Raw genomic sequence first — 15921 nt, 5'->3', positions numbered from 1 at the left:
TTGTTGTAAAAGTGGAATTGTTTTGTAAAGCATAATAAAGTTGTTTTATTTCGAGCACTAAAATTATTTACGGGTGATTTTTTTTGGCACTTTTTTTCTTCTGATTCATCTCAAGAAACGAGCAGAGTTTCGTTTAGCCCCCCGAATTCCGTTCTCAGGCAGTTGGCGGCAAATTATAATCATCAATAAAGATCACTCTCGATGTAATTTGACATTCTGCCTTCGGTCCAGAGAGCGGGGGACGGAATAATAATAATATAACATTTCATAACCACGCGCGACCAATCGCTAATAACACAGGCGGGCGAGGTGGTACTGGGCCCTGGGTACTCGAAGTGCATAACTTATTATGTTCCCAACAAGAGGAATAGTACCTGGTTTATTGGTGCGTTTCCGTAAATCACCAGATTCAATGGCGGCAGTGCGAAAACATTACAAAAAATACATTGTTTTAATAATTATTAGCTCACAACATCAAATTTGTCTATTAGGTGAAGTTTGTCAATTACGACAAGTTTGTCTAAAAGGACAAGTTTGTATTTATTTATTTGGATATTCACATTTTACTACAAGTTTAATATACCTATTACGTAGGTATGTTCTTAAAATCTCTTGTTTATTTCGTCTGTGAAGATTATGAGTAATGATGTAGGTGTTAGGAATGATAACAAAGACTAATAAAAAGGAAGAAGGTGTGTCGAGAGATGAGATGAAGAGATGATACACATTCGAACAATTCGCTTCGCAACTGGTTTCCACCCGGCGTCGTGAGTTGAGTTCCTCGGTTGGCTAAGTCATCCATCACGACGCAAGCAACATTTTTTCGCTTATTTTGATGATAGTATATTTTTGGATATTTTCTAATATTGTCAGGTTATTCCTAACATCATAACCCGATTATGTTTGTCTTTCCTTAAAAAAAGAAGTAATCGCAAAATTAAAAATCTATTTACAAAAAAAAATTATACAAGATTAAAACAAATCAAGTATTGGCGTTTTCTTTTCTTGCATCATTTATTCATCGGTTACCTATACTATAAAGTATAATGTATAATGCATTATTTTATCTCCATTATTGCATTGCTGCGTTCTGTGTTCCCACTCTAAGCAGAATCTCATCATCTGATTTCAACGCGTTCAGTGTTGACACGTGCGAACAAAGAAAATGGAGACGTGTAATTTGAGATTTTTAAAATAAGGAGGAAAAATGGCGGCTTTTTTTATGCATTGGAAATTGGACGTTATCATGACGACATAACAAACCTTATAAGCTGAATAATTCATAAATGTTGTTTCCAAAACTTGTTTATCCGATTGACCAGTAAAAATTGTATTCAATTGATTTGATTTAATTAGGTATGTAAATATCACTTCAAACAATGAAGTATTTCATTGAATCTGTCAAAACTCTATTCAATTGATTTGATTTAATTAGGTAGGTAAATATCATTTCAAACAATGAAGTATTTCATTGCATCTGTAAAAACTTTATTCAATTGATTTGATTTAATTAGGTAGGTAAATATCATTTCAAACAATAAAGTATTTCATTGCATCTGTAAAAACTCTATTCAATTGATTTGATTTTATTAGGTAGGTAAATATCATTTCAAACAATGAAGTATTTCTTACACCTTTATACAACAAACATTTACATAAAATCATAACCATCTTTCTTAAATTTAACGGCACACAACACTCTTTATTGGGTGAATTGCCTAATTCTAAAAAAAAACACAATTAATTTAATTTAAGGATTTCGGGGATTGGGGACACCATAGTCCACCTCTTGACAAATGGAACTCTTTTGCGGTATTAACACAAATATACAAAAAAGTAATTTAATCAAATTAAGCTAGTTTCTCTAATATTTATCATGTTTATTTTATTATGTATTAAATCAGAAATATAATCTTATTTATTAAAATCAGCATGCAGCATAGTAAAAATTAATTAAGCAACATCCAAAATCGATCCGGCATAAAAAGCTGTAACCTGCAATCTAAAAATAAATGTTTAGAAATAATAATTACTAACGTAACTATAAAAAAATATACGGTCGAAATCTGATCAACGGTTTGAGAAAATCATCACCTTTGTTGATTTGACAAGTAGTTTTCTTTTCACAACACCTTCGATTATTTAATTACAATTGACCTGAAGGCTCTATCAATCGGAGCCGGTCAATAGAGCCTTTATTTTTCATTCAACTTCATCAAATTTACTCATCAACCTGAGTAATATCCTATAATTACGTGACCAATTTAATGTCGAATATTGACTACCTGATTTTATTATGAAGCGTATAATTTACCTCTTAACAGATTGAAACTACAGGCGTTTTTAAGACTACGGTACATTATCAAAGCAGGTGCCACGAATTGTTCAAATTTCATTGTGTTAACTTCATAGACAGTTAGTTATTGTGTACTTACTGTAAATTTTATGTATTTTTTATTAGACAGGCGAGATTTTATCTTTAAAAACAGATAGGTATTTATTTGATAACGCGTCCCATAAAAACTCTCTAATGGTGAGCTCTGGCGTCGTAAAATGTATGCAGTTTTCTCAGTCGAGAGTCAACACTACCATTTATAGTTTAGAATGTCAATTACATCATAAGCCACAGAACTTTGAAATTTCATTTATTCTCAAAACGGTAGACAAGATTTTAAATAAGAAAAAAATCTTAAAAAAAGGATTGAAACTTTGACGAAATTTGGTAATTAATATCTGCTAGGTAGTTAAGAATTTCAGAAAAGAAATTCAACCAAATTTTATCGAGAATGTAATATTTTTTTCTAATTCAGAAACAATCATTAGTTTTGCTTCACTTTTTTTGTACCATTGATTCCTTAGTTCCTTCAGAAACCTTGTTGACAACTGCTCAGCTGTTTACCATTCATGCCAATTTGTACTGACACTAAATACGACGGTGCTTATTAATTTATCATATCTGTTTCCTGACTACAAAACGGCTCTAAAAATCAATAGTTATTAGATTGTTAAAATTGATTTTCTTTTTATTACCTACGATATTATTTTTTTTTGTACTTTTTTTTAATCCAAATGCAAAATCAAGGCATTTTCATGAAAACGAATCCAGAAATTCTATGAAATTTACAATATGTATATAACAGTTAACATTATTTCAATTAACATAAAATAATTTATATTAGTACTTTTTCATGGGGTAAATTATCAATTTCGCTAAATATAAATTTTCCACTGCTGATAGTAAATATATAGTGGGTGCGTATATATGTAGAAGTGTGAGTGTGTTAGATATTATATATAAACCATTCGTTTCTTATCTGGGAATTGTATAATTGTGTGGGTTTATTAAAAAGAAGAGATCTTTTCCAAAATAGAGAAATACGTTACTTAAAAAAAAAACAGATTGATTGTCAAGTAGGTTTGATCGCTCCATATTCGAAAAAAAAAAATAAGAAAACAATCTGTGTTTTATCGAAAATAGAAAGGTGTTATTTCTTCGCGTGAGTGTTTCTAATCAAAGCAATATATCAGCTTGATCTTATTTATGTGACAGTTGAGAAGTGTGAGACTTCCGTCTTCTCGGCTTCTCTGGTAGCCTCCGCTAATGTTATTGGTCTCAGAGTATGCTGAAGATGACAGAGAAGTCGGTGACTCTTTCAGCAATCACTCCAACCCACTCCGCGTGGGACGGTTGTCAAAATAATTGGGAGGAGAATTGTCGTGCATAATTTATGCTGTACCATCGAAATCTTCAAGTCAAGAGTTCGTGGTTGCCTTGAAAAATATATTACAACGACATATTTTACAATGACATTTATCAACATCTTCTTTTTTAAGATTTATAAAAGGATTCAAATTTCTAAGTCAACTTACAAGCGGATGTTGCTGTTTTTCCAAATCAATTTAGAATATCTTTGCGCTGTGGGAATTATTGAATACATCAATTTTCTGACACAGTAGTTTAAATTCAATTAATAAATTGAAAAGAAGTATTAATAACTATTGTGGATAGTGTATTTTTTAAATTGTAGGTACATACCATAGTTAATGTGTTAATAATCAGCATGTATATATATATAACTAAGTCTTATTCAAATAATGTATCTGTTGCTTTGCCACAAAACAAGAATAATCAATCATATTAAAGCTGATAAATAATAATCAGTATTCTCTATTAAATCAATTTTAATTTTATTCTTGGATAAACATAATGTGAGGTATGGCTTTGGTGGTGTATTTGCGTTGCAAATTTTCTGAATATATTATTTTATTAAAACGTGGCTTCTAAGGAAAATGAAATAAATAAATTAAGCAATTTCTCAGATCAGCGTTTCCATAAGGCAGTCAGCTGGCAGGGAATAAAGTTGCATTCAGCCTGGAAGCTGGAAGTTGTATACATTCCTCGATATTAAAGTCACGTCCAGTGCTGATCTGTTTATAAGGCAGCTGTGTCATTTAGCTCGGGCTGCATGTAATTCACGGGCGACGGGCGACGGAATCTCGGAAGCCAAAACAATCAAGACACAGCCATTGATGCCTCCATTCAGCAAGTGAACCAGATTAGTCAACGTCAACCATCAGAGATGATGATGTATTCATCGTGGCCGCTCGCTAAGTAGGGGAGGCTGACCGCATTCATCATATCCCCACAATTACAGGCTTACCAACATTGCATCTAACGTTTGAAGGGTACGCTTAGAGCGCTTAATAATTTTAATGAGCGGGCGAATGGAACAGAGTCCATATTCACGGTGCATTCAGGTTCCCATGATTATTCATCGGATGCCTCTTTATCAAACAGAGATATTTATGACTTAATCCTACAATTGCGAGATAATGCTCTTGTTTATGCTTCGCAGGGAGACGTTTGTTTCTTCGATTAAGGTTAATTGTTTCTTCATGAAAAGCATGTCCGCTTGAATCGGCATACATCTATGAATAGTTACGCTATGCTTACAGATTAGCAAATACTTACAAATAGAATATAATACAATATGTAGTACACGGAGATCATTTGTTTTAGCAACATTCAATGTTTTCGGATTTTATTTTATTTTAAAATGCTATTAATTATGTTTTTTTTTCAGATGAACTAGCAATTTATAAAATGTTCTAAATTGTGTATTTTATTTTTTCAGATGAACCAACAATGTAAAGTGTGCGGAGAACCAGCGGCGGGTTTTCATTTCGGAGCTTTTACCTGTGAAGGATGCAAGGTAAAAATTTTCAAAAGGCGGATCAGTTCATTCTCTTACATAAAAATCCATCGACGCCCTGGCTATTAATTATGCAAGCAACTGTATAATGCTTGAGCCGATGTTGTAGTTTTCTCAAATTAGAGAGTAAAAATGTATTTAAAATTTTAATTTTCTGCTCTTTGCTGCTTTGATGATTTCTCAATGCATTTTTTCAGTTTCATTCTACAAATTAAGCCTGATTTGCTCATGTGATTATCATTTTAGTATGCACTAAATTTTGTCGAATATTTTTTAATGCGCGTGAATCCTTGACATATTTGTTATAATTATTTGAAGAGATGTACGGCGGAATAAAACGTTGTGTACTAGTTGCTAGTTTGTGTAAATGAAGAAACGTCTAACAGAATGTCAAGAGTCGAATGATGATCTTTATTGACTATAAATAGTAAGCAATCTGTCTTCCTCTTGCGTTTACACGCAAATAACGAATTAACGACTCAATCTCGCTAGAATCCAGTGGTGCTAAGAATCGGTCCAAAGCCTTGAAATGTGTTTTGATTACATTTGAAATGAATATGATTTCGTTATTTTAGTTAAATGAACTCGCTACAAATGTTCGAGAATCTCATTTCAATATGCTTCATAATAACTAATATATTTGTAAAGTTTATTGCTCCCACATTTTACAGCGGTTCACGTTTTCAATAAACGCACTTTCCACTCGCATTAATTTTACTTTAGATGACCAACAATTCTAACGATATCCACGAGATAATATAAAAACCAATGCCAATACACTAACAGTAAAGACAGCTGCAGATCTTGCCAGGTTTGTTTTTAAACGTTGCTAGATCATTATTAAGTTAATCATATTCTTATGTCTAAACGACAGCAGCCAAATATGACAATTAAGATAAAAAGGAGATAGTAAATTTTTTTTAAATATTTCCACCACTACCTTCCATGTGTCAGAAACTAGATATTTACGTAAATAGAAACAATCAGATTTAGTTGACTTACAGGGCTGAAAGAAAGGATTCTTCGATGAAAACAAATGTAACGAATTTTCGAGGGGTATTTTGAGAAAAAGGTTGCGTCACACTGTCTCCGTTGACCGCGAAGAGTAACACCGTAACGTCCGTTGCTTTTAAACTGTCGGTCATTAGTGATAAAATACTTTTGGTAATGGTTGCGGGTTCAAAAGTGAAATTATTCCAAGATGGAGCAATGGAAGCGGACCGTTTCGTTACAATAGGTCGGTAACAAAAACACAAGTAACTGCAGCAGTAAACAGTTGATTTTCAAATGCACTTTATGCGTTTAACAAATAACCTCAAATTCCATTACACAGGACATTGTTGTTGTAATTTTAAAACATTAAATCATGAATTCTACAAGTCATTATATTCTTATAAATTCATGTATTTTTTACTATTTTACCGTAGTTTACTTTCACCTATACATAGACTTAAAGTTTAACTCTAAGTATAAGTACTAACTGGTATAAAATATCTTAATTATTAATTTTTGTTCTTATAATATGCTATTTTTGGTTATTTTGCCCACAAACAGGCAAGGCATGTGTTGGTTCCAATTACTGACTTTTGTTTTATATTTATAAACCTAAGTAAAAAATAATGGATAAAAATTATTATTATTATTATTATTATGATATTATAGAAGAATTATGTCGCTAAATTGGTTATATGTCAACTCAGAAGAGTGGCAATCAATACTCTTTTTTAAAGTGATATAAAGTCATCAAAAGTGACGAAAAAAAAACTGTTTATTAACCTTACCTATTTAACCTAATTTCCTCATCATTTTTCATGATTCAACATCGCTTTTCAAATGTGTATTTAATTGTGTTGAATTACCATTGTCCTGAGTTGCCCGGTTACCGCTAAATAATACAAGACTTTTATCTTCTGTGCCCAGGAAATAAGAGATTTAGACTCTTAGGCGAATTATATCAAGTATATTTTCATTGGAGAATTTTGAAATTCGAACAATTTCACAGGAAGTAATGAAAACATGAGCTAACTTCTACAAACAAGATGATATAAATTGAACAACCCTCTTATATGAGTTTCCCTTTGGTGGCATCTGCATGCATCTGCTAAAGGTGTAGAAATATTTCCACTGTATTAATTGGCGTATATTTTCAAAATTTTAGATATGTCATCAAGGTGAGCTAAGCGCTTACATCTCAAAACCAAGATCCGTTATATTGATTGGTACATTAGCTGCATCCGTAATACGTATCTTTGAATATTCATTTCTGTTTTTTTATTAGCTGAATAATTAAATGTGATTGAAACTAAAATGATTTTTGCTGATGATTACTGAATAATTTAAGACATTTAAATTGCAAATTTAATCTCGTGACTCTATTAAATAGCGACCTGGAGTTAAATTTTAATTTACTTGTCGGTATGTTGTCAGCTTCTGGTTATTATCTGCCATTAGCGTGTTTATTATTTTGCTTCATCTGTCGGAAGTTTTTAATACAAAATGTGGAGAAAATACATTATGGTTCTAATAAAACTTTATTTATACGCTTTTACTTTAATATTGATTTTAATATTATAATACTAGAAAATTTAAGAAAAATGTGTATTTGGCTTACTATAAAATTATTACCATCGGAAAGTCGAATGAATCTCTAAATATCCCACTCAATAATACTGCTCTTTCATAAAAATACGATGCATGAAACATCCTTCTATCATTCAGATATGATTTGAGATTTACTGCCCTGCCCTGATCATGGATACTGCAACTCTGTTCGAAACGATGGCTAAAGACGAAGAAAACGCCACACGATATAATACTAAAAAATAAGAATAATACTCTATCCTCCTCCTACAAAGAACACTGTTTAAATAAGATGTATTTGTACATGTCCATTGTCCATTCGAAGATGGTCTCTCTCTTCACACAAATGATTATAGAACCCTTTAAGGTTCCACCCACCGATTCATACGTTCTTATTGCAACATTGCAAGCATTACGTCTTTGATGTAGTTTCCATCTCGTAGTAGCGAATGTACTACGCAAATGTACACACGCCACTACGCCAAAATTACCTACTTTATTTACTGTTAATAATCTGCTTCAAAAAATTATTAAGAAGTTCCTTACTTAAAATAAAATTTAATAATATAATTTTTAAGTTCAGCAAGTAATTTTTGGTTTTTGTTATTTTTACAGCTGTTTCGGCTTTCAAGGCCATTTTCAAACTATGGTTTTAGCCACGTTTAGACGACTTATTTATACGATTCTATTTTACGCCCTCCCAATTTTAAATGATTTATTACCGATTTACTAATAAAATAATTGTCGCAATAAATTAATATAATTAAGAAAATAAAAAAAATTAAATGAAATAGAGTTCTACGAATTAAACAAAAAAACAATAAATAAATTCCTTTCCTTTCTCTGGCCATATTTTCTAAATAAGACAAAATCTTTACCGATCTTTTAAAATACCAATCTAAAACACAACGACAAACATTTTTTCGTAGTGCAGGCAAAGCTAGATTTTCAGAAGCAATAAAATATATTTTTTTATAAAACACCTACTGCATTTTCGCATCGGTGAGTCACTAAATATTTTTAATAACAATTTAATAAATTTATTATCGCTAGCATGAGTAAGCTAAATCCATTTTTTGTCCTAATTTTTGTCTTAATAAATTAGGAAATAATTATAAAATTTTATTGATGCTATGGAAATGAGCTCGCAGGATGCAATAGTGCCACAACTCGCTCAAGAAATTAATAGACCGCGTATTTGGTCGGTTGGACGGGAGACGTCGAGGTCTGGTGGCTGTTTGGTCTTAATCGTATTGTTCAATGGGCAGACAATGGGCACTGGCGTCGGAAATCTCCTGAATTTACACTGTCGTTTTGTTTTTCCACTTGCAAAAAGTTTCCTTTTATACGGCCGCATAATCTGAGCTGTTGCAATTCCGACGCAAATAACCGTAACGCAATCCCAATTTTTTACGTTTGAAAATTATCGAACTGAAAATTTGCGTATTGTAAATGAGTAATTGATTTTTAATTTGTTTAAATTTATAACCCATCATTTTCAAATCGCTAGTTATTACATTTTGGTATATAATGAAATCATTCTGATGATGTAAATTACTATCGGATATCATTTTTCTTGAAATTTTCTAATGAACTTTGGAAAATCGCATCCAAAATAACTATTTATAAATCCGTTCGAATATCTGAGACGAACGTGTGTTTTTTTTTTTTAAATAAGTCAAACATTACCGGGTTACGAATAACCTGACAATATTTGAAAATCTCCTACTACCACCACAATAAGCGGAAAATGTTGCTTGTGTTGTGATGGAGGATTTAGCCAGCCGAGGAATTGAACACACTACGCCTGGGTGGGATCCAAACGCGATATCAACTCAGCCACCGACCGAAAAAATAATAACTCTAGAATAGTGAAATCTTGCGTCAAAAAATATAACAGTTTTTTTTATTAAATTTCAGGTTGAACGCAAAAGTTAATATTAAAACGTTAAAGCAAAATCATCTACATCATGAGCTATAGATCTTTGAGATATGCATAAAAGTGATAAAAATACTTTCTATTATCTACTACCGGAACTACTATTACGAAAAAATAAATGGACGTCTAAACTATAAAATCAACCCCTCCAGCGTTTGAGGGTTATATATGTTCGGGCGTACATATTTTACAAAAGTATTTTTATATTCTATTATGCGGAAATACTTACATTAATAATTCGCGCCGCTATCGTAACAATCGTTTTAACTTTAAAATTATTTCTTATTTTTTTATTTGATGAACGAGATAAAAAGAGGGTACAGTTTTTTTACAAATTCCTCCAAAAAAGGTCCGTTTTTTTACGAAATATCGAGTTCTCTCATTTTTTCTATGATTGGAGTAAAAAAATAAGTAAAAATGTGGTTGGCGTTTTTGAAAACATTTTCACGTTTAATGTTTAAATTTTATTATTTAGAAATAGTAATGTTTATTTTAAATGCATATACACCGGAAATATAATTGTAACCAGTTTCTAAAACAGTATTTTTTTATGGAAAATTAAAAAGTAATATGTATATAGCACATTTGAAATACACAGAAAACATTGCAAAGTGTACAAAAGTGATGAAAGTACTGAAGGGTTGCGGGAATAGGTAGGAATAAAATTTTCTTGATTAAATGTCTCGGTAGTCCGATTTTAAGACCGATGATTGAGGTATTAAAATTTGAAAGTCTTAATAATTTGAGAACATCTTGCTAAATATTATTTAGCGTAATCACTTCATCTTATCCATTTTGGTAGGTATATGATTTCATTATAATTCCTTGAATAAATTAAATTAAGGTGAAAAGTTTCACATTTAGCAATAACCCTAGCCAGTGACCCGGAAAGATTAATTATCGCAATAGTTCAATATTGAAATCTGAAAAATATTGAAATAATTATTTCTTAACACACGAGAGGCAAATTTGGATAAGTAGTCGTAGATATAGATATTTACAATTGAAGTAAACATTTTTTTGATGAATTAAGAAAATACGTATGACATCAACCTTATCGGTTAAGATTTCAGGTTTGATTCCACAAATCTTTTCCCCCCCACGTGAACCCACTTTCTTAAATGTATTCTAGATGACTAACACGTCATTATTCTTATGTGGGTTTTTATAGGAATAATCATACATAAGAATAATCACTCTAATAGTGGAGTATGGCTATCAAAGGGGCATGTTTTACCCTGTTAACAGAAACGTTAAACCATTCGGCGTCACGTAAGATTCGAATCGAAATACTAGACATGTTTTTTTTTTAATTTTTCTCAATTAGGTTCACCCCTCAACTATGGAGGGCGTCAAAATTTGTAGCATTCGTAAATTTTTAACGTCGTCCCAACGAACAGGGTATTTAAAAAACATTAAATGTTACTTATTTAAATATTACAAATCTCGTTATTATTAAATAGATCTGAATGGATCGTTGTGATTCACAGGCGCTCTGAACCATTTCCATTGTCGATTTCAGGCTCCTTGAAGCAGGACGGTTTCACAACCTATTTCCTGCATTTAGTCTCTGCTTGTCTATACTCAGCACTTATCTATTTTCTGCTCTAGATTGTTTATTTCTGTTGCGTACGCAGCACGAAGAGATATGATCGCATTTTCCGCTACCATTTCAAGGACAGACGATTCGCACATTGTTCACAAGTCGGAATTATTTAGATTACGGTCTTTGAGCTATAAATATATACATAGACTTTACTCTGTCTTATAAAGTAGATAGGTAATCTGAAAATGTTTTCTTTTGTTTAATGCTATGATTCAGACGAGAAAATGCCCTAAAATGAAGCCAGAATCTTAACGACGTAAGTGAAGTAGCCGTGCACAAGAACTTGCGACGCGCGGCCCTGATGTATTGGACAAACCTGCGGTTGAATTCGTCCTATCAAATCTCTAAAATAGAATGGGAATCTTAACGACAAGTGATGAAGTCGTGAAAAATAATATTCGGCGCGCCGCCCGACCTAATGAACGGACCTACGGCCGACTTTGCCCTAGCAAGCCTAGAAATCGATCTTATCGTGGGATTTATTTGAATTATTTCTAATTAATATAATATGTATCTAGAGGGATCTAGAGGGAAGTTACTAGTTCGTCGTCTATAATAATAAAATTTGTTGCTTACCGCTAATTTTATAGTTGAAAAACGGTTTATAGAATTTTCAAACCGTTTTACATCAAATATTTGAAAGCTAAGGTCCTGTTTTTATGGATCTTAAATATACATAATTTAAATCCATAGGGATCCCTTTAGAAACTTTTGAGATTTTAGTAATACGTTCATCATAAATAATTAAAATGTGAGCGTCGAGCAAACCCCCGTTATCAGAGTCTTACGTCGCATTTACAAAGATGCAATCAGTAGATTATTATTTATTCAATGTTAATGTTTTCTTAGCCATATTCAACACGACAGTATTCTCCTAGGATATGTTTTTCAATGAGATTTTCAATAACAATGACTGCCAAAAAAACAATGTAACGCTGAAAATGATATACGTTCTGTTTTCAGAAAATAAGAGTGAATTAAATGTGCCACCGTATCTTTCCGGCGCCATCGCAACTCGGGTATCTCAAATTAAATGGGTACCATTAAATGCAACCACTGTGAACAAACAACTTTATGGGAACGTGAACACCGTATATCCCCATTATCAAAGTGCCTTTACAATAAGTTTCATAAGGCTTTTAAGATATGTACCAGACCATTATGCGTTATGCAACCTCCGTAACAATGGTGATTCACGCTAACTTGTTTAAATAAAAATTTTGAAGCAATTTTCACGACCTTGGAATATTCCGTTATGTTGTTAAGTAGTTGGGTTTTCAGGGCTGCACAACCTTCGGAATTTTAGGTAATTAGCTAAATTGTTTAATTTCTTAATTATGTCTCAACTGCTCCTAGAAGAACTGTCTTAATGCAGGTTAACATCCGTTCGGCTGCTTACTTTATTGGGTTCATACAAATGGTTTATAGAAACATAAAGGTCAGTTAAATTGCGAAGGTGAGTAAATACAAACATACAATTTAAAAAAGATCATCTCTGAATAATTTATCTAAGTGACCGGTCAGTGGTTGAGTGGGCATAGCGCTTGGGTCTCACCCGAGCGTCGCGTGTTCGATTCCTCGGCTGGCTAAGTCCTCCATCACAACACAAGCAACATTTTCGGCTTTCTGTGGTGGTAGTAGGAGATTTTCAAACATTGTTGGGTTATTCGTAACCCGGGAATGTTTGTCTTTCTTTAAAAAAAAAAAAAAAAAAATATTAAGTACCTACGTATGGCGAGGTATTGACTTCTTCTCTAAATAGAGTTGGCTGTAATAAAAACAATATTTACAATCCTAGGATTAAACAAAAACAAGAATAAACTGTGACATAGAATTTAACGTTCAATACCATATTTTATTCAAGTACGTTTTTTTCAATTGTTATTAGTTCGCTTCTGTAACTAATTATAGAGGACATCTTCTGCAATCCACGTTCACTTTATTTATATGGTAGAATAATGTGGAAATTGTAATTACATATTTATCATAAAAGCGATCGCATTATGATTTACAATAATATGCACATGACGTGATACTAAATCATATATGGTGAATAGGTCAGCCAGCCAGGCTCATAAATATCTATACGTAAGAAGTGGGATATTAACATACCCAGTGATGGTAATTTTATTTTTATTTGACGTGACATATACTCCAACTGGCTCCAATAGTCACGGTAACAGTTACCTACCTGTAACCGTTCTTCACCAGTTGGCAGCGAAATGGTTTCACTGTCGATTAATCGATGGATTTTCCCGATTACCGGTAATAAACTGACAAACTTACTTACGATTTCGTTGTTCGTTCTAAATTGATTTGAATTTCAAAATTTTCGTTCGCTAATTTATTTAAAATAAGGAACATCCCTTTGATATGGTTGGAAAATATTGTCGTGTTTTTTTCACACATTTTTTGCGAGGCAGACTAAGTTGTCAATCGTGCCTTCTCCACTCGTGGAATTGAATTTTTTATGTGAATACCATAGAGGCCCAACTGCCCAGGGCCATTAAGTATATGGCATTTGGGTATGTAGTGAGGCTGAGTGGAAGAAGGAGGTGAAGGTTGGGAAGTATATAGCTCTTCAGAACATTGGTTTTTCGCCATGGATATATTGAGAGTTTCTACCACCTCACAACAGTGTCTTCAATACTCGTCAAGAACCTTCGATTTGTCAATAATAATTGTAAAGCGCCTTTTTTGTGGAAAATCACTTCAAGGACATCTGTCGTCTTCCAATTCCACGTTTTCCCTCAATCTTTTCATTAAGGGAAATAAATTCTGAACCGTGATAAAAATTATAAAAGATATAGAACACACGGAAAAGCAGAAACTCGTATACGAGTGGTTACATGAATATAATATTTTTTATACCAAATAAATTTATTTTTATCAGTTATACCAACAGCAAAAACAAATAATTATGAAGACTATCAAGATACATTTTGGAAATCCGCAATCAAATCTCAATAGTGTCATGGTTAAATTCGTCTGTTAACCCATTCAAAAATGTGTTTATAATAGTGTGACGTATATTGTCACACATGCGAGTTCATAATCGTTTGTGACATCAAAATACTGTTGCGCAAGGCACGCGTATCGAAACGTTGCTGCCAACTTGCTCCAACTCGGACCAGACGATTTAGTTGCGCTAAAGTACTTATTGTACTTACTGGTTTCTCAAACTTTATTTTTAATTTAAAATATCTATTTGATTCTTGCACTAACGTTTGTGGTACAAACTTGCACACTCACGGAAGTGCTGCCATCTCTAATATTCAAAGTGAACTGTATAAGTTTTCCTTGTGAGTTTATCTACCCCCAGCAGCGCGTATTTACCGAGTAGTTTAAAATGATAACACAATTTTGATCAATGCTCCCTGCTGCCTACGATGTTTGTTGGTACTGGCTACTTGAACTTGCTGATTGGATAATGACAACTAAGCACTTTTATTTGTTCTTTAATGATATTGTATGAACACATTTCACTCAATTGTTCAATTATACATAATGATTTTGATAAGATTCCTTCGGAACACGAAGACAATATTAGTAATTCTCTGACCTTAAGAACAACGATTAGCTCAAATAATATGCTGTAATAAACATTAATGGTGTTAATGATTTCAATCATCTTGATATTAATGCTTTAATATAGAATTTATGTGCTGTGTACGTGTCTAGGTAATACATTCAATACTGTTCAATAATCGGAATTCGATTATTTTTTGCGGATGATGGAGTTTTCAGACTATGTAAATAATAATTTGATAATATATTCCTCTTTTACTAAAAGTTTGTAAGGAACCCTATAAATTCATTCCTTAAGGGCCTGCAATCTGCAATCCCGTTTTTAACTGAATTACAAATAATTTAAATGCATTCTTAAATACGAAAAAATCTTATTGAATCTATGAAAGTTATAATAAATTAGTCATTTATGAACTTGAATGTACAGATAACTAAAATAAAATAAAACTTATTATGAATAAAAATATCATTTACAATTTTGAAAATGTCAAACATGTAGGAAAAATTAAAATTGTTTAATTTATTGCAATAGGAGGAATAGTTGAGAATCGCGGGTCCATCAATTCTACCTGCATCGTCTCAATCGAGGACGACACATTGTGTAAGCCAGTAGCTATCAGCCATCAAGCTACTTAATGTTTCGTTAGGAAAATAATGCCCTCGCCGTAATGGCGGTCTGCCTCTCCGTGCAATATTTAATTCATGTCATTTCGCCTGGACATCCCATCGGCAATTGCAACCGCTAGTAGAAGAAGTATCAAGTACGCCAGACATGCCATTATTGAATCGAGCCCCGTATTGGATTGTCAAACGGCATAAAAACTATTTATGTAAGATCGGATTCAGAGTATGAAGGCGATTTCCTGCGCCAATGTACCCACTGTCGTATTGTTTCTGGCGAAATGAGATTATTACGGCTTGGGCAACCTGCCCGCCGGGTTGCAACAGAGGGAAATGGAAAATTGCGCTCGGCATTGTTTGAAAAACTCATTTAAATATTTGTGTATCGATAAGAATTAAAGTAAATTAATTTACCTACCAAACGGATGTAAAGT

General features: G+C 32.6%; 1 protein-coding gene across 1 annotated transcript in view; it reads left to right on the top strand.

The window, feature by feature from the left end:
- The window catches only part of LOC149422464 (uncharacterized), an 84958-nt gene that overhangs the window by 63605 nt on the left and 5432 nt on the right, over positions 1 to 15921 (top strand). The window contains exon 2 of the mRNA XM_089633820.1: positions 5136 to 5213. Coding sequence (XP_089489946.1) covers positions 5136 to 5213 — 78 coding nt within the window. The remainder of the gene's footprint in view (positions 1 to 5135; positions 5214 to 15921) is intronic.

Source organism: Hesperophylax consimilis, chromosome 7 (assembly GCF_061612785.1).
Source record: "Hesperophylax consimilis isolate HC1 chromosome 7, BYU_Hcon_1.0, whole genome shotgun sequence".
NCBI lineage: Eukaryota > Metazoa > Arthropoda > Insecta > Trichoptera > Limnephilidae > Hesperophylax > Hesperophylax consimilis.
Note: the sequence above shows the minus strand (reverse complement) of the source record. Positions and strands in the feature narration are given on the sequence as shown.